The sequence below is a fragment of the Sciurus vulgaris genome (genome assembly GCF_902686455.1).
Source record: "Sciurus vulgaris genome assembly, chromosome: 19".
In the NCBI taxonomy this organism is placed as follows: Eukaryota; Metazoa; Chordata; class Mammalia; order Rodentia; family Sciuridae; genus Sciurus; species Sciurus vulgaris.
Genome location: NC_136480.1, coordinates 3,543,332 through 3,561,902, shown reverse-complemented (window position 1 = coordinate 3,561,902; position 18,571 = coordinate 3,543,332). Strand labels below are relative to the sequence as shown.

Genomic DNA, 18,571 nt, shown 5'->3' with positions numbered 1-18,571 from the left:
TTTCCTCGTGCCTTTCAAGTTCAAGTTTATTCAGATGCTATTGTGGTTCCCAGACTAGGAGTCACGCAGACCCTGCCTTCTCTGTTCCTTAGTTTCTCAAGTTTGGGGACTTTGGCTTTTGGGGACGATGCTGAGTTTGAGTGCAAGTGTCTCTTTCCTGCTTTGGGGTGCTGTCTGCCCCGTTCCCGCGAAGGAATTAAAGCCCCGCGGGGAAGTGGCTCCTCTACAGGTCTGTGTGTCACAGACAGCGCCCGGTCTTCGTCCCAGGAGCCCCTGTGAGCCCCTGTGTCTCTCCCGCGGCGCCCCCTGGCGTCGCCACCAGGGGATCAGAACTGGCTGCGGGCTCTGGGCAGAGGCCCTGCTGGGAGGGGGCCGCCCGCAGTGCAGGTGAATAAAGGTCTTCGATTGCCACGCACACGGGTCTCCCCGGCTTGCTTCAAGGAGCTCTGGTGCGGGGTGTCGGCATCGTCCACCCTTCGAGCCCCTTTGACCTGCCCCGCGTGCTCGCGCCTTCCGGCCCCACGCCCGGGCGGATCGCCTTGGGCCTCTCTCCAGGGAGCCGGCGTGAGAATGCGCAAGGCGGAGCCGCTTCTGTCCGCGCTCGCCTGGGCTTCATGGCGTCAACAGGCATCAACACCAAAAAACACATGCCTTTATTTCACGTGAGCGGGAAGCTTACAGGAGACCCAGGGCAGGCCACGCGCTCAGACCCGGCCCGCCCCGCCTCCGCCGCCGACCTCTGCTGGGCGCCCTGAGCCGCGCCGCGCCCGCGGGCTATGTGAAGAAGAACAGCATCTCCTCCTTCTCCTGGTCCACCAGCAGGTGCGCGGGCTCCTCCTTGGCCCTGACCGCCGGCGGGCGCGAGCGGCACACCAGCTTCCGGCCTCTCTGCCGAGGAAGTGGACTTGGTGAGCCGCGCGTTGTCCCCAGCACCAGCGGCGCCGGTTAGTGTCTAGGGGCCATCGTGCCCACGCGCCCCCACCCCCGCCGTCGTCCACACCCGGTCACAGCGGGTCAGCCCGCAGGGGAATCACGCCAGGAGGACTCAGCGTGGAGCCACCCGGCGGGTATCAGGCCTCTCCCTGCAGCGCCCCAGGCGAGGGGAGGGACCGGCAGTGCCAGGCTGAGCGAGGACTCCTGCACCAGGGGCTCTTCCCAGGCCCATGGCCCAGCCCCCGCCCCTCTGCTAGGGCTTTGCTCCGTCCCCACGGCGAGAGCTGGTGTCGCCATTCCCGTGGGGCCATGGCCCTGGGTCCAGAAGTAAAGGGACCAGCAACAGGCAGGGAGCCCGGCCTGGGGTCTGGAGGGGTGTAGGTGGGGCCGTGGACCCTAGAGGGCTGAGCCCTTGGCGGCGGCTCCAAGGTCAGTGCCTGCAGCGGCAGGTGGGGTCCAGCTGGGCAGCCTCCAGCAGCAGTGTGTGTGGGAAGGAGGCCCATGGGGACCCCGAATGGCTGCCCGCCTTCCCCTCAGCCTGCGGGGCTCTGGGGCGCCAGGCAGCGCCTACCTTCCGCTTGATCTCCGCCTGGGCCCGGGCCCGCGCCCGCTGCAGCCGCTCCTCCTGCAGCAGCTTCTCCATCTGGACCTTCTCCTCCCGAAGCCTGGGCGTGAGAGGCGATAGCAGGGCCAGCGGTGGCCAGCGGCTCCACCACAACCACTCACTCTCCTTCCAGGCTTCCAGGCCAGGCCTGCCCCCCAGATGTGGGAACAGGCCCCTGCTCTGCCTCGCCTGCCCCTCAGGGCCTCGCCACCTTCCCACAGCCAGGCATCCATGCTTCCAGCCTGGGCCCCGGTGCGAGCAGAGCCCTGGCTCCGGGGGCCAGAGGGTGGTCTGAGCTTCGGAGCAGACACCCACGAGAGGCACTTCCCTAGACCCACACCCGTGTGCCCACACCCTGGGGTGACACCTAGCTCAGGCAGTGGCCCTGGTTCCTTCCTGTCACCAAAGCTTCACCTACTGCCCACTCTAAGCTGGGTGCTGGGGACCTAGGGAGAAGCCCCTTTGCCTGTAGGAGAGGCAGATGATGGCTAGTGACCCAGGCAGTGCACCAGCTGGACGGGCCCTGGTGGCTTCCCGTCTCCCCTGGGTCCCCTGGGCCTCTGCACCCATCTGCTGCTCCTCCTGCCCCAGCCTGGCAGCTCCGTCCACCTCAGCCCTCCAGCCCTCAGGAAAGTGCCTCGTTGAATCCTGCGTGGCCCCGTCCACTCCTGTCCCTGCTGGCCTCGCCTCAGCCGGCCTTGCGCCTCCCTCCGGGTGGCCGGGGCTCACCTCAGGTGCCGCTCCTTCTCCTTGGCCTTCTCGATCTGCTCCACCCTGGCCGTGGGCACCCGCTCCAGGTTCTCCAGCAGCTCCTCCAGCTGGTGCTCGATGATGGTCAGCATCTGCACGGTGCCCAGGCTGGCCTCCTGCTGGCCCACCACGCAGTGTCTGTACACGTCCAGCACCTTGTGGTTCAGGCTCTCCAGCAGCTTGTCCTGCCAGGAGGGAGGATTCCAGGGGCTGCAGCCTCCCCGGTCACCCTGGCTCTCGCGCGGCGGTGGCATGAGCGCCTCCAAGAGGGGCCACCACCGTGGGTGCCCAGGAGGCAGCTCGGGTCCTGGCTTTTCTTAACCAGAGCAGCCAAACCCCTGGTCCCCTAGGGTCAGCCCACTGGGGGTCAGCCCACTGGGGCCCACCACCGTGCGTCCCCACCCTGCATCCCCACCCTGCGTCCCCCCGAAGCCATGTCCCCCATCCAGAGAGCCCTGCACTAAACCCAGCTCCTCACAGAACCAGGGATCAAGAGGCCCAGCGCAGTCTCGGGGCACAGTGTCTTGCTCATGGCCACTTCCTGTGCGCCTGGCCAGCGCCTGGTGCCCTGAAGGCCCATGGCAGCCTTTCTGGTAACTTAGGACCCGAATCGTGCACTAGTTCCCAGGTGCGCTGAGCCCTCAGACCCGGGTTCCCGCTGCCCAGAACGTCAGTGGCCTTTCCTGGCCCCCTCAACCTGGCCCAAGGACACTCCCTCCGCCCACGGGTCACCTTGCCAGACAAAGTGGCTCTGCCTAAGAAGCAGACAGATCTGTGGGATGAGACAGGACTGAGTGGCCTGGCGGCCCGAGCGGTGGCCAGGCCCCTGACCGCACGCTTACCTGCTGGTCGCCTTTGTACTCCCCAAAGTGGAAGACCCGCGACTTGAGTTCCAGCTCTGACGCCATCTCTTCCTCCTTGGCAATAGACATGGTCATCGTGGTGATCCACTGCTTCAGCTGGTTGACCTCCTTGTCCCTGGAGAGGGGAGGGGACACAGCTTCTGAGCCTGACCCACCCTCCGCATAGCAGTGTCCCAAGGCTCTGGGACGGTGAGTGCCAGGCACCTGCGTGCCAGAGTCCAGACAGCTCCCGAAATGCGGAAGGTGAGGCACCAAAAAAGAGATCCTTTCTTTTTTCCTTTTCTTTGGTACCAGGAATGGAACCCAGGGGCACTCGACCACGGAGCCACGTCCCCAGCCCTTTTTTATTTTTTATTCTTTATTAGAGACAGGGTCTGCTGAGTGGCTGAGGCTGGCCTCCAGCTTGCAATCCTCCTGCCTCAGCCTCCAGAGCTGCTGGGATGGCAGGCCTGCGCCTCTGTGCCCGGCTCCCTGGAGCTCTTTCTAGGCCCCTCGCCATGCTGGATGAGCCCAGACGTAGCTTTCCAAGAAGCCCTTGCTGGCCCCCACGTGTAGCTGCCTGGCCCAGCCCTGGGGGGACACCACCAGCTCGCCATGCCAGGTCCTCTAGCTGGTGGCCGTCTCTAGTCCTGTCCCTGTTACGCAGCTGGCTCTCAGCAACAGCAGGAGGACACCCCTCACGGTGGCCCAGGGGCCGTGACCCTCCAAACCCTTGGGCAGGGCCTCTGAGGCAGCTGGAGGTCCTCAGGGAGCCCACCCCACCCGGCGCCGCCACACCTACATGCGCAAGTGCGTGTTCTTCAGGGTGAGGTTCAGCTCCTCCAGGGTCTCCTCCATCTCCTGGGTGTTCTGGATCAGTGACAGGTTCTGCTCCTCCAGGTTCATGAAGACGTCCAGGAGCTGCTGGGGCTCCGTGAAGTATAGCGCCTGGTCCTGCAAGGGGCGGAGTTGGCGGGGCAGGGGCACGCGGGGCGGGAGGGGTGCCGAGCTGGGAAGGGAGGCGGAACCAGGCCACTGACCTCCCCGTCGCTGTCCGAGTCCTCGGGCGTGGGGTCAGAGCTTGACCTGCAAAGAAAGGTCAGGGCTCTGGGACCAGCCTGGGTGGCCCAGTGGAGTGTCTCCCCCGCCCTTCCCCTCCTGGCAAGTGGCCCAGATATGGCCCTGCAACTATCACAGCAGCCTGGGGACACTTTCAAAATCCAATCCACAACTCCCACTCCAGACAGAACAAAACTCTCCCCTTGCCCCGACGAGCTGGAGGAGCAGAACCTGTTACTGACCCAGACAGGAGCTACCCCAGGGCCTTTGCACCTGCGTGCTTTCCCCTTCCCTTTCCTTTTCTGAGGCCCATCCCACCTCCTCCCTCTAGATTTGGTCTTGGCACCTGCTGTCCTGGGACACGCAAGCAGGGCTGTTTCCAGCTCCAGCTGACCCTAACCCACACCTCCCAGGGGCAGGACCTGTCCCGGGCCACTCCAGAGGGGCGTGGAAGAGGCTATGCGGGCCTCTCAGAGGAGAAGCCCTGGCACTGGCTAGAACGTCACCAGACCTGCCCATCTTACAAGTGAGGCATTTGTAGGCGTAGCTCAGAGAGGTCCCCTGCTGACCCAGAAGATGTCTTCGGGCCAGTCCACCCTCCAGCGGGCTAGAGCTCACAACAGGGGTCTTGGCTTGGTGACTGGGGGTGGCCTGGACTTCCCAACCTGCCCAACTATCCTCAACAGCCCTGGTCACTGGGCTAATAGACAGAGGCACCAGGATTCAAAGCTAGGGGAGTGTGACCCCAGAATCCCGTGTTCCTAACGATGCCCCCAACAAGGCGCCCAGCCTGAGGGGTAGCCAAGCAGAGGGGCAGCACTGTCCATCCCTCCCTCCAAACCTCCACTCCATACTGCACTGGAAATCATAACCCCGTCAGCGAGGGACACGTCCCTGGACTGGCTGAGTGATAGAGCTTGGATCCTCTTCCAGGGCCATTAGCATCACTTTGGGGACATGGGAAGCTGCAGGCAGGCAACATGCATGTGGTGTGACAGATGGGGGAGCAAACAGGCAGGATTGCAGGCAGACAGACAGCAGAGGGGACAGGGTGGGCCATGGAAGGGAGAAGCAACGGTCCAGGCCCCTCAGAGGGAGACTCTGAGCCCCGGGCACCCGCTGCTCCCCAACCCCACCACCACCACCCTCTTCCAAGCCAATAAACCGTGAAGCTTCCAGAATATGTTAGGGACTTGGGGTTTGGCAAAGATTCCTTAAGCAGGAGACCAAATGCACCAGGTGTAAGTCAAAAGACTGGTGAACTGTACATCAGTAAAGTGAAGGACTTCCAGGCTTGCAAAAGACAGTAGTGAAAGAGACAGACCAGATGAAGACATTTGTGGGACACTCGGCACTCACCGTATATAAAGAACTAGTAAAGTACCCTAAGAAAAAGGTGGAAATGGACAGAAATGGGCCAGGTGCAGTGGCGCACACCTGTCATCCCAGCGGCTCAGGAGGCTGAGGCAGGAGGATCGCAAGTTGGAGGCCAGCCTCAGCAACTTAGAAAGACCCTGTCTCTAAATAAAGTATAGAAAACAGCTGGGGATGTGGCTCAGGGGTGAAGCACCCCTGGGTTCAATCCCTGGGACCAAAAACAGAACTTGGACATTCCACAAAGGGGGATATTTGAAGGGCCAATTCACATGAAATGGGAATGTGTTCTTGTCACCAGGAAAACGTTATTGGAACCATATGAGAGCGCCAAGAGTGTAGCTCAGTGGTAGAGCACTTGCCCAGCATGCAGGAGGCCCTGGGCTCCCCAGGACCACCAGAAACACACATGGATGCCACCTCACCCCGGAAGCCTTGCTCCCTGGGGGATCCGCTGGGGGCACCTGGAGGCAGGTGGTGTGGTGAGGAGGTGGCACTGGGGCCTGGCTCTGGGGACACGTGTGCATCTGGGAGTGGAGTCTCTCTCTGCCTCCTGGTCCCCAGGGGAGCTGCTTCCCTGCACCACACTCTTCCTCCATGATGTTCAGCCTCCCCTCAGGCCCGAGGAACGGAGCCGGCCGTCTGTGGACTGAGCCCTCTGCCACCATGAGCCCCAAATCCTCCTCCACGGCTGTGCTGGTCAGGTCTTTGAGTCACAGCCGCGAAAAAATCTGGTTCAAACAGTTACCCCCCTTTAACCTTCTCCCTTTGATGGGCTCTCAAACTGGTCACCTCTCCCCTGCTGGGATCACCTTGGGACAGTGCCAGCCAGCCCCAGCCCCAGAGCTGGCCCAGCCTTAGCCTGCTCCTTCCTGGGGGCAGCACAATGCATTCTTCGCCCTGCGTCCCTCCCTCCAAGTCCTGACCTGCCCTGAATTTCCTCCGGGGACCCTGCATTGGGCGCGGTCCCCTTCTGAGAATGTGAGAGAGTATCTTTCGGTGGCTCTGGGTCTGAGGGTCCTGGGAGCCACCAGGGCTTGCCCAGTCCAAGGCCCCTCCCCCGCCCAGCCCTCACCTTCCGGTTTCCAGGTGACCGGGCGCCGTGGGCTGGGGGCTGCTGCTGGGCAGGGCCTGCCCCGCCCTGGGGGCCTGCAGAGGCTTCGCGGGCTTCTTCATGCTCTGAGGCTCTGGAGGTAGCGAAGGAGTGGTTTCTATGTACCCGGGTCTGAGGTCCAGGGACCCCTCCAGCCTGGGGCAGCTACGTACCTCTGCCCAGCAGAGGCGCCACCTTGCTCCTGGTCCCTGGTCCTAGAGGGAACAAAGGAGTGATCCCAGATGGCAGGAGCTGAAGCAAGCTGCAGGTGCTGTGGCTCCGGTTCTCCAGGGTTCATTAGGTCTCTCCCCCCAACCCCGCCACCTTTAAAGGGAGGTCCTTGGGGAGGAAAGCCCTCTTGGGGGACGGGGGACGGGGATTGAACCACTAAGCCACCTCCCCAGCCCTTTTTCAATTTGAGCTGAGAGCCTCTGCTTCCCATGCAGATGTGGAGCTGAGCCACCAAGGGGTGGGCACTGCCCTGTGTCGACCCTAGCTGGGGCGGGGAAGGTAGCCAGCCTGAGGCCTGAGTGCTTGCAGAGGCCCCGAGTCTGGGCCATCGCCAGCAGAGCTCACTCTCTTCTCCACTACCTTTGTCCCCTGGCATGGGGTACCCGCCACCCTTCAGAGGGGCGTTGGCAATCTCCTTGGCCTTTTTGAGGGCCAGCCGCCGCTTCTCCTGTTCCTCTAGCCATTCCTTGGGCGACAGCTTGTACAGGAAGTCCTTGTAGGCTTTATAGTGCAGCAGGGTGTCTTCAAATTTGGAGATTTCACTAGGCCCAGGAGGGGAAGGGAGGTCGGCCCCCAGCCACTTCCAGACCCCCCGCTGGGCCCTGCTTCCCACCATGGCCAATGCTGGCAGGAGTCCTTGCTCTCCTGGAGAACCAGCAGGGCAGCCCTCAGTGCTGCAGAAAGGACCCGCGCCCTGCGGGGATCAGGGTGGCCAGGGGCCCTCGTGACTTGCTGCGTCCTCCCCACCCTCCCCACCCTCTTCCTCGCTCTCTACAGCTGGAACCTAGAGAGCCTCTGAGCCGAGATGCAGGTGTGGCCTTAGGACCTTCATGGACTTGGTGTTGGCCTCAGTCTCCCTGTCTCTACAATGGGCCTCCCACAGGGCTTCACCTAGCCAGGGGTCAAGCCAGGAGGTGTCAGTGGGCACTCGGCTCCCTGTGGCTATGGGTGAAGTGACCCAGAGAAACGGCCAAAGGCCAGCGTGCCTGGGACCCCACCTCTTCATATTCATGATCTGGGTGGTGAGGTCCCGGATCTCGGCGATCTTGTCCATCTTGGCTTTGGTCTCCTTCTCAGCCCTGAGGGACGCAGAGGGACCGACCGGAAAGCCGGTCACAGACTTGGGTTCAAAAGGAGCCTGGGTGGGGGGCCAGGGTCAGGGGTGAAGCGTGGGGTGCAGCCGAGCTCGGGCCGGCCCGGGGTCAAGGCCTGGGGCGGGGCGGGAGGGAGTGCGCGGGCAGGACGGGCAGCCCGGCGGCCGCCGCGGGACGCACACTCTCAGGGCCTGCACCGAGCTGCCGTCGTTCTCGCGGAGGAATTCGTCGAAGAGGACGGCGTCCCGCTCCAGCGAGCGCTCGGCCAGCTCCAGCCGGCTCTCCTCGCGCGCGGCCAGCGCCTCCAGCCGCTGCATCTCGCTGCGCTTCATGTCCACGGCGTACTGCGGGCCGCAAGGGAGGCTCACAGCGCACGGCCGCGCTCGGGCCGCGGGGCGCCGCGGGGGGTCCTACCTGGATCAGGAACATCTTCCGCTTGTGCTCGATGTAGCTGCTCAAAGTCTCGGGCTCCATTTTCTTCTCTGCAAGGACAGGAGGAAGGTCACCGGAGCCACAGGCCCCAGGACAGGCTCTCAAAATCCGCAGAGGAACCTGGCCGCCAGCACCCAGGTAGGTGTGGGCACCAGCAAGCGATGGCGGGAGGGGGTCTTAGCCTCTGTCACCAGCAAAGGGACAGAATCCCTTCCCATGGCACAGCCAGCCCTTTCTATCCGCGGGGTCCAAATATCAAAACACTCAGATCTCCAATTATCGAGAAAAGTTCAGGGAAAAGATTGCAAACGTGCATGACGTTGCCCCTCCGTCCAGGGTTACAAACAGTAATGTGGAGCCACGTTTGACAGAGGACTTATATCCTACCGCCAGCAGACGAGAGGTGATTTCAAGGAGACAGGGAGATGGGCCCGGGTTACAGGCCTTTTTCTGTAAGGGACTAGAGCATCAGGAGGCGTGGGTATGTTGGGGCGTGGGTGTGGGTGTCCCCAGAAGCCCCCGTGGAGACGCTGCAGGAAGGTTCAGAGGGGACACGATCGGGTCCTGAGAGCCTCAACCCGGTCAGTGCCTGGCTCCCTGGGGGATTCGCTGGGGGCACCTGGAGGCAGGTGGTGTGGTGAGGAGGTGGCACTGGGGCCTGGCTCTGGGGACACATGTGCATCTGGGAGTGGAGTCTCTTTCTGCCTCCTGGTCCCCAGGGGAGCTGCTTCCCTGCACCACACTCTTCCTCCATGATGTTCAGCCTCCCCTCAGGCCCGAGGAACAGAGCCGGCCGTCTGTGGACTGAGCCCTCTGCCACCCTGAGCCCCAAATCCACCTTTCCTCCTCTACAGTTGTGCTGGTGGGTCTTTTAGTCACAGCAACGACAAAGCTGACTCAAACAAGTAGGTTTGGATCTCCAAGGGGCTCGGGAACCCATCCCCCATAGATACAAAGGGATGTTTGTGTTAGGTTCTCCATGGTGGAAGTCATGACTGAGTCTGATTTGGGTCTCTCTTGCTGTAGTATCCTTCTCCCTTGAAATGAGGCTCTGGACAACCCCACCATGAAAACTTCTCCAGCTGGGTTTAATAATGAGTGGCCGACTAGCCAGGACCCGAATGCAGGTGGGAAAGAAAAACGGGGTACTGTGATCTCTACTCAAGTACCCTAACCCCAGCCGGGTCTGGGTGGCCAGGATTTAATCCAGGTGTGGAAATTGAGGTGGGGGTCTGGCCCATGCTCCAGTGCTGGCAGAGGGGCCGTAAAGGTGAGGCCCAGGGTCACGGGGGCTTCCTTCCTGTGCTTTTAGAAGAGGAAGTTCTTCAGGAGCTCCGAAGGAACCTCAAAATTCTGTGGCCCTCTGGCCTTGTCCCTCAGACCCTCTTCTTTCCAGGCGAAGGACCCAGGTGTGACTGACACAGGAGTCCTGTCCAGAGGCAGGTATAAAACCCAGGGGCACTTACCCACCGAGCCCCGTCCCCAGCCCTTTTTTTATATTTTATTTTGAGACAGTTTCTCGCTGAGCTGCTCAGGGCCTGGTTAAGTTGCTGGCAACCTTGGAGAGGTGCCAGCCCCTCAAGGAGGGCAACCAAGGCAGCCCCTCACTGCAACCAAGGTCAGGGCATTGAGGAACCCTGTGGCCCAAAGTCCTGCGCCCGGCCTCCCCTGGCCACACGGGGCACCAGCGGCCTCTCCCAGGTCTTGGGAAGAAACACGGATGCTGCCCCCTGCTGTCGAGATGGATGCATAACACCTTGAGCAAACCAGTTCCCATCAAAATAACCCCCAGGATCTAAAGTGCGCGGAGTGAGGGGCTGTCATGTTTTACATCCACATTCCATACCCGTTGTCCCCACTATTCCACGACTTTCTCACCCCAAGGGCTGGGGATGTAGCTCCCTGGGTTCAATCACCTGCACAAAATAATCAATAATGAAAGCCAGGTGCCATGGCGCACGCCTGTCATCCCAATGGCTCTGGAGGCTGAGGCAGGAGGATCGCCAGTTGGGAACCAGCCTCCACAACTTAGTGAGGCCCTGAGCGATGTAGCGAGACCCTGTCTCTAAATAAAATATACAAAGGGCTGGGGAGGTGGCTCAGTGGTTAAGCACCCGTGGGTTCAGTCCCTGATGCCAATAAATAAATAATTTTTGAAAAGCTCTTGGACTTACAGTCCATCTGGATGAGCCCTGTGAGGGTGTAAAGTAGGACCGAGACCCAGACGAGAGGGCTCTTTAGAGCCCTTGGAAACTTCCCCTGATGGTGCAGGGTGAATGGCCAGTGGGAGTAGGCTCTCCAGAACACCAGGGGCCTCCCGGGTGAGGGAGGTTGGGGGGTGGCACCCCATGGTGAGGAGGGAGCCCACCTTTGGTCATGGCCAGCTTCCAGGCTGAGTTTTGGTGAAAGAGTCGCATCTGCTCCACCTCCTCCTGCAGCTCCTTATCCTCCGCCTCCTCCTCCAGCAGCAGCTCCCGCCGCAGGTTAGTTTGCGTGGCAGAGACCTTGGAGGAGTAGGTGGTCTTCTGGTGCACCTGCATGCCTTTCTTCTCCTCCCGCTCCTGGGGATGTGAGGCTGGGTCAGTGCAGCCCCAGAGCCTCCCTTGTGGGGTGCCCCAGGGTTCAGACTGGAGGGGGCAGGAAGTCTCACGGGAGAGGCCAATCATTCCCTGAGGGCATCACCAGAGGAAACCCAGGATACCCTGTCGGATGTGCCTTCTGCCTCAACCTGGCACAGGGCACACTGGAACCAAAAGATGATTTGCCATTGTTTCTGAAATCCACATTTAACTGAGGGCCCCACCTCACATTGTATTTGAATTCCACACTTAACTGAGGGCCCCACTTCACATTGTATATGAAATCTACATTTAACTGAGGACCCCACCTCACATTGTATTTGAATTCCACACTTAACTGAGGGCCCCACTTCACACTGTATTTGAATTCCACATTTAATTGAGGGCCGCACTTTACATCCACATTTAACTGAGGGCCACACTTCACATTGCATTTGAAATTCACATTTAACTGAGAGCTGCATGTTGTGATGTGCTAAAATATGACAGACAGGTCCGGGGAACTTAGAACCTTCTGAGTTTCCCAAAGAACCTCAGAATCCAGAGTGGGATTGGCAGAATGTGCTGTCGGTGTTGGGATTGGCAGAATGTGCTGTCGGTGTTGGTTGGGTGGAAGGTCACTTGGTGGTCTGTTGTCCCTATGGATGGGCCACCTTGTCCTGCACCCTGTGTCCCCACCCACCCACCCACACAGTATGCCATCATGGCCCAGCCCTCCCTCAGGAGGAGATTCTAGGATGGGAGGCAAGATCTCTGGCCAAAGTCACAGCCACCTCTTGCCGTTCAGGTCCTGCAGTCTGCACGTGCCCGGCCAGGTCCTCGCCCGCCCCTGCGCCTAGCCCTTCACTAAAGTCTCTCCCTGTGGACTCTCTGGGGGGCTTCACTTCCTGCTGGGACCTACCAGGTGCCACAAAGAACTCAATATCTAAGAACCGTGCGTGGATTCAGGACCCAGCTGAGGCCTTCAGCGGGCAGGTCTGTGTGAAGGGCAGAGTCAGAAAAAGGTCAGTGGGAACAGAGCTGCTCAGTGGGAGGCCTGGCGGGGCTGGGGAAGGGGCCTGTCCACACGGGGGCCCAGCTGATGCTGGCGGGTGGTCCGGCCACCCTGGGATCCACGGTTCTGAGGAATCTCAGTGGTGCTGAGCCCTGAACCTGGGGAAGACGGAGGCTGCCTGGTCAGCCAAGAAAGAAGCCAGCCTGGGTGGCCGTATCTGCACACCTGTGGCAATGTTGACCTGCCTGGCTTGCTCTGGCTCTCCGGGGGCTCTGGGGACCAGTGGGCCACACTGACCCATTGCTTTTTCATGGAGAAAGCAAGATTGAGAGGGCCAGGATGCAGACAAGGCCTGGGCAGGACGTTGGGACTGGCCCTGGGGCTCCTGGGTCCTGCCAAGCTTGACATTCTGTGTCCATCTGCCCAGGAGAAGCAGGGTCACACAAGGCTGGAGCCATCGGGGAAGGAACAGGGCCCACGAGGTCTGAGACCAGCCTTGAAGGATGAGCAGAGCATCAGGAAGGGATGGCATTTCATGGAAGAGACGGCATGGGGGTGCTGTGGCCCCAGCAGCCCAAGGAGCCCAGCTGACCAAGAGCTGGGAACGGTGGATGGAACTGGGCAAGATCAGTGGGACAGGTCAGAGAGCCAGGCGGGTTTTTTCTGGTTGACTTTGTAGGAAAAGGTGAGCCATTGATTGTTCTGGGGTAAGAGTGACCAGAGGAAACTGTCAGCCATTGACTGTTCTGGGGTAAGAGTGACCCGAGGAAACTGCCAACCATCGACTGTTCTAGAGCACATGATCTGAGGAAATCGCTCTTCTGAGAAGGAAGAGGGTGGCTGATGCTTGTCTGCGAGGAGGTGGCCCAGGGGCGGGGGAAAGGAGGTTCGCCGCGGGGCTGGCCCTGGCCAGGATACTCACCGTAATAGTCTTATTCAGCTCCTGATCTCTGAACAAGAAGAAATCCACATCCCCAGACATGTGGAAAGGATTAGCTGAGCGATTGGGAACCTTCACAGGCTCTGGGGAGGGAGACACCTCGTTGGACAGAGGAGCCAGGCCTGGCCTGCGGTGGCCGGTGCCCCTGGCGTCTGGGTGTCCTCCCGGTCCAGCATGCAAGAGAAAACGTGAGTGTGTGTCACATTGTCGTGATCCAGTCATGCCTGAATGCCACTTCTGGATCCACAGACTTACCTGGGCGGCTGTCCCCACGGTCTGCAAGAGACCTCATGGACGCGCCCCTGCCTCTCGCACACCCGCCCTGTCTTCTCACTCCAAGTCTCAGGGAGTCCCCTTTCCTAGAGGAGGAAGGCCGGGGCCTACCGTCTGTGAGTGATGGACTGGGCGACCCCAGCCCGCTGAGTGAACGTGTACTGGTCTTTCCAGAAGTTTCCACCACTTGCCTCCCCGGGACAGCCGAGCCACCCTGAGCCTAGGACAGCCAAGGAGAAGAGTGGCACCTCTGTAGTCCCACAGAAAGGCCACAACAGGGACCTGAGCTTCCTCTCCAGTGTCTAGACTGTGGACTGGCCCAAAACACACCCTGATAGTAGCAGAACTGAAGCCGGGAGCTGGGACCACCCGCCAAAAACAATGTGTTTTCTCTTTTTGGGGGAGGGGAGGGGGTACCAGGGATTGAACTCAGGGGCACTCGACCGCTGAGCCACCTCCCCAGTCCTATTTTGTATTTTATTTAGAGATGGGGTCTCACTGGGTTGCTTAGGGCCTCACTAAGTTGCTGAGGCTGGCCTCCAACTTGCGATCCTCCTACCTCAGCCTCCCAACCCACTAGGACAACAGGCATGCGCCCCCGTGCCTGGCCAAATACAATATTTCATTCCTTGCAAGCAATTTGGGATCTGGAGGCAGCTGGAGAGGCTTCTCAAGTATGGAATCCTTCAACGCTGTTCATCAGCCTGGAGCTCCTCTCCTGCCAGTCCAGAGCCAGGGACAGATGACTGTCAGCTGGTTCTGGACTTACACGCTTTAAACCAGGTCACTGTTACCCTAACCCCTGGGCCTCATCGCTACTGAAGCTGCCTCTTCACACATCTGGAATCCAGAGTCGACCAATCGTCACCACCAGGGATCTGCTGGGGGCACCTGGAGGCAGGTGGTGTGGTGAGGAGGTGGCACTGGGGCCTGGCTGTGGGGACACATGTGCATCTGGGAGTGGAGTCTCTCTGCCTCCTGGTCCCCAGGGGAGCTGCTTCCCTGCACCACACTCTTCCTCCATGAGGTTCAGCCTCCCCTCAGGCCCGAGGAACGGAGCCGGCCGTCTGTGGACTGAGCCCTCTGCCCCGTGAGCCCCAGATCAGCTTCTCCTCCTCCACAGCTGTGCTGGTGGGTCCTTTGGTCACAGCAGTGACAAGGCCGACTCAGACACAACGTGATTGCCCCTCTCCCTTCTCTGGGAAGCTGCCTACCAGGCACCATGGGAAAAGGCCCAAATGTGTCCAGAAAAAGTCCAATACCTCGGTTTTCCCCCGTCCCAAGGACCACGCCACCGTGGCCTGGAAACAGGCCCTCGGCTCTCTCCTGGCTCTGTCCACCCGTCACCAGGCTCTGGAGCTCCTCGGGGCCACCGGTTTCTGTGGCATCTGGAGAACCAAATTCTCCATCTTGGCCAAACCCCCTCAGGACGCCACCGGAGGGAGGAGGAGAAGCAGCCCGGCCAATGGCCTTTGGGGACGGCAGGAGGCCCTCACCACGGCGCTCGGCTGGGGACTCCCAGGTGGGTCCCAGCTACTGGAGCGCGCTAGCATTGGGGGGGGAGTCAGGGCGTCCTCCAGCGACAGCCCAAGGCTGGCCACCACCCTCTGGGCCTCAGAGGCTGAGACACTGACCGGGCGTCAGGAACGAAGGGACCCAGCGCCACCCTCAGGGCTGACATTCACGGAGGGTTAGGGAACAAGGTGGGCAGAGTCCCGCACCCGGAGGGTCAGCCGTCAGGAAACGCCACGTGAAAATCCGCGCGTCCACCTAGAAGCAGAGCCCGCCCAGGGTCCCGCCACGCCACCCACGCAGGCGTCGCCACCCGGCTCCGGAATCACCTTTGCACTTCTTTGGCGGTTTCTCTGGATTTTCTTCAGTGAGTGAAGAGAGACTTTTGTTCATGGATTGCAGGCTCTTCCCTGGGGGGATGTGAAGGCGACGGTCACCGCTCTGACTGACCCGTCTGGCCAGTGAGGCCGTGAACACCGGGAGAGGAGAGGAAGGAGGCAGACCCAGGGGCCCCCGTGTGTGTGTGTGCAGGGGGCCTCTCTGAGCCTTGGTTTCTTTTTCTTTTATTTCTATTTTATACTTGGTACAGGGGGTGGAACCCAAGGGCGCTTAACCCCTGAGCCACATCCCCAGCCCTTTTTGTGTTTGATTTAGAGACAGGGTCTCCCTGAGTTGCTTAGGGCCTCGCTAAGTGGCTGAGGCTGGCCTCCAACTTGTGATCCTCCTGCTTCAGCCTCCTGAGTCACTAGGATGACTGGTGTGCACTACCACGCCTGGATGGCCGCTGTCCTTCTCAAAGGGAGAGTTGGAAGCAGACACACAGGCAGAACACCATGGGAACCCGCAAGCAGAGATCAGGGGGATGTCTCTACAAGCCAAAGCCACCAAAGATGGCCAGTAACCACCAGAAGCCCAGAGAAAGATTGGAATACACGTCCCTCACAGTCCTCGGAAAGAAACAGCCCCTCACACGTTCAGTTCTTACACGTCCACCCTCCAGCACCGTGAGGCAGTCAGTGTCTGCTGTTGAAGTCACCCAGTCAGCTGTGGTCCCTTGTCACAGCCACCATAAGAAACCAGCCCATGGTGTTCGCTGTAAGGGAACTTGGTGAATCTGTGATTCTGGCTTCGTGACTGGATTTAGAATCACCTAAAACCCTGGGGGACTCTAGACCTTGCCAGCCCAGGCCCCGGGGACTGCCTTGGATCTCTGAGGGCCCCCCCAGCCCAGTACTTACTGTTCTCGGTTATATTCTTGAAGACCAGAGAAGACAGCATCTTAGACATTCTAGCTGAGGACTAACAGGTGAATACGAAGGTCGACCCCTTGGCTGAGGAAGATTCTCACCTGGGGAAGGGACACAGTGCTTCAGCCAGGTGCCCATGTCACAGCCCACCTTGCTTCTGAGTGGCTGACCACAGCTGTCCTTTACTGAGGGTCAGGACATTTACATACTCCCTCTTTCCTCCTCTCTGAGTGGGTCTACCCTCTCCTCCTGGCTGCGGGTTTAGTGGTCCTAAGCTTTGATCACACTAACTCTGACTGCCCCAGGGCCTTTGCACTTGCAGCCTCCACGGGGTGCGGGGGGAGTCCTCCCTTACCTAGATGGCAGTGGCGGGTTGCTCTCCCTTCAAAACCAGCTCAACCATCACCCTTCAGAGAGCTCATCCCTCACCATCCCCTCCACAGTGGTTTCTTTCTCCCACCCTCTTATAAACTCATTTGGTTTTCTTCTCTGCAATTACAAGATTATCATTTTTTTTAAAGTTATTGCTAGGCTGGTGGCACATGCCTGTCATCCCAGCAGCTCAGGAGGCTGAGGCAGGAGGATTGAGAGTTCAAAACCAGCCTCAGCAACTTAGGCCCTGTCTCAAAAGAAAAAATAAAAATGGCTGGGGATGTGGTTCAGGGATAGAGCACCCTTGGGGTTCAATCCCCAGTACCAATGGGAAAAAGAAAAAAAAGTTCATGAACAGGTACCCAATGCACACCTGCAATCCCAAGCAATTTGGGAGGCGAGGCAGGAGGATTGCAAGCTCAGGCCAGCCTGGGCAAATTAGCAAGACCCCATCTCAAAACAGTAACAGGGTGTAGCTTAGTGGTAAAGCGCCCCTGGGTTCATCCCCAGAGTCAAAAAAACAAAACCGAGTCGTCTCTCTGCGCCCCAGAATGTAACCTCGGGAGAACAGGGTCTCTCTGGGGAACAAACCTCCCGCCAGGTCCTTAGCATTCCTAAACTATTGGACACGTTTTTATTTTTGGATTGGAGGACACCAGCGATGCAGCCAGGCGCTCAAAGTCACAAAGCCAGGGAGGCCTGGAGCCCCGCGTTCCCTGCCTGGAAAGTCGGAGGCCACCCTGGGCCAGTCGGCTCCTAGGGAGCGGCGTCGCCAGCGGGGAGAACCTCGGGTCCCCTCGCTATGTCCCCAAAGAGCAAAGTCGCGCAGGGACAGGGGTGGGAAGATGCACGGGACCCAGCAGAGCAAGCGTAACGGTAGCAAAGAAGGCGTGAGGCTTTGCAAGGGCGCCGTGCAAGGGACGCTCGCAGGGCTTGGCCCCGGCCCCACGCGGCCCCGGTCACCCCAGCCCCGCGCCCCGCGGCCCCGCGCGCACCCCCGCCGGCCCCACGCGCCCCGGCTGGCTCCGAAGCCTCGCGCGGCCATTCTCCGCTCTGCCGCTGTCCGGGCTCGGCGTTTACCGTCGCCAAGGCAACCATTCTCCCGGCGGCTGTGACGTCACAAAGGCCAGGAACCGGTGGGCGGGGAAAGCGCCCGAGTCTGGAAGCTCAGCTCCGGGGCTCGCCGCGCAGCCTGGTGCTGATGCCGGGTGGGCACGGCTCGCAGCCCAGGATGGGCGAGGGGGACGGGAGTCCCTTTCCTTGCCCTGCCTCCTTCCTGCGCTTCCTCTAGCGCTCTTTCTCATTCCATCGATTGGTTTCTTGTGCCAGGCACACACTGGTGATGGGTGCAAATGGAGCAGAAATAGTCCTGTTCCTTTCCTGCGGATGGGGACCGCACTGTCCAGAAGGACAATTCTCAAAGAGCTATTCTTTAGCAGCATCAAAAATGCTGGGAACTCAGCCGGGCGGGGTGGTGCATGCCTGTCATCCCAGCGGCTCTGGAGGCTGAGGCAGGAGGATCACAAGTTAGAGGCCAGCCTCCTCAATTGAGCGAGGCTCTAAGCAATTTGTCGAGACCCTGTCTCTAAATAAAATAAAGAAAAAAGGGCTGGGGATGTGGCTCAGGGGAGAAGTCCCGTCCCTGGAACTCGTTAGTAAAGCAGATATTTAGTTCCTGTCCCCGAATCTGAAATTGTGTCGGTGGAACCCAGCAACCCGGGTGGTAATAAACCCTTCCTGGCATTTCCAGGCGGGCTAAGACGAGCGTTGCAGCTCTAGAGAGCAAATGAGACTCTTGAAGAGACACAGTGACAAGCACTCTCAGTAGACTCAGGTAGGGACCGGGAGACGCGGTGTGCAAAAGCCAGGACAATATCGCATCACCCGGAGTCACCCGCTGCTGCAGTCGGGGCGTCTGAGCCCCTGGCTCAGCAGCAGGAGACCGTCCTGTAGTGCTGACCTTGATCGCTAGATTTTCCCACGCATGCGCCGGCGCTGAAGACAAATTCACCCTTTTGAAACGCACAACCACTTCTTCGGAGTAGGTTTTACTTTGACCCTGCTTTTCCAGGATCTAGCAGTTTCCAGAGCGGGAATTTACAGTGGGGTCCTCATAACTAGATACACCCTGCCCTTGGCCAGGAATTGTCTTATCCATCATCCAAACAATGCAGCCCAAGCTTTGGAACAAGCCCGAGATGTCTAAAGCAAAGATAAGTTCTGTAGTTAATTTGTGTGTTCC

At 59.9% G+C, this 18,571-nt stretch overlaps 1 protein-coding gene across 4 annotated transcripts; it reads right to left on the bottom strand.

The window, feature by feature from the left end:
* Window positions 1-711: 711 nt before the first annotated feature.
* Window positions 712-17,416, bottom strand: CFAP100 (cilia and flagella associated protein 100). Of its 4 annotated transcripts, none has more exons than XM_079122253.1 (17): window positions 17,325-17,416; window positions 15,949-16,058; window positions 15,040-15,120; window positions 12,908-13,086; window positions 10,781-10,973; window positions 8,395-8,462; window positions 8,161-8,324; window positions 7,885-7,965; window positions 7,247-7,428; window positions 6,829-6,870; window positions 6,638-6,749; window positions 4,170-4,215; window positions 3,932-4,083; window positions 3,130-3,265; window positions 2,267-2,472; window positions 1,505-1,598; window positions 712-888 (listed from the first exon to the last, which is right to left on the bottom strand). In XM_079122253.1, exons 2-17 carry the CDS (start codon window positions 15,995-15,997, stop codon window positions 775-777), a joined length of 1,899 nt encoding a protein of 632 aa, XP_078978379.1. In that variant the 5' UTR covers window positions 15,998-16,058; window positions 17,325-17,416; the 3' UTR covers window positions 712-774. The 4 variants fall into 4 exon arrangements, with proteins under 4 accessions (XP_078978379.1, XP_078978380.1, XP_078978382.1 ...); XM_079122254.1 differs by lacking the exon at window positions 17,325-17,416 and adding an exon at window positions 16,703-17,228; XM_079122256.1 differs by lacking the exon at window positions 17,325-17,416 and having other exon boundaries at window positions 12,908-13,008; window positions 15,949-16,064.
* Window positions 17,417-18,571: the final 1,155 nt, after the last annotated feature.

Bases quoted from the DNA above. Each gene is read 5' to 3' on its own strand.
- CFAP100 (XM_079122253.1), bottom strand. From the start codon at position 15,997: ATGTCTAAGATGCTGTCTTCTCTGGTCTTCAAGAATATAACCGAGAAC. The intron at 10,974-12,907 runs GTGAGTATCCTG...TCACATCCCCAG, and splicing joins AGCTGAATAAGACTATTACG to GAGCGGGAGGAGAAGAAAGG. The intron at 889-1,504 runs GTAGGCGCTGCC...CTTCCTCGGCAG, and splicing joins AGGCGGAGATCAAGCGGAAG to AGAGGCCGGAAGCTGGTGTG.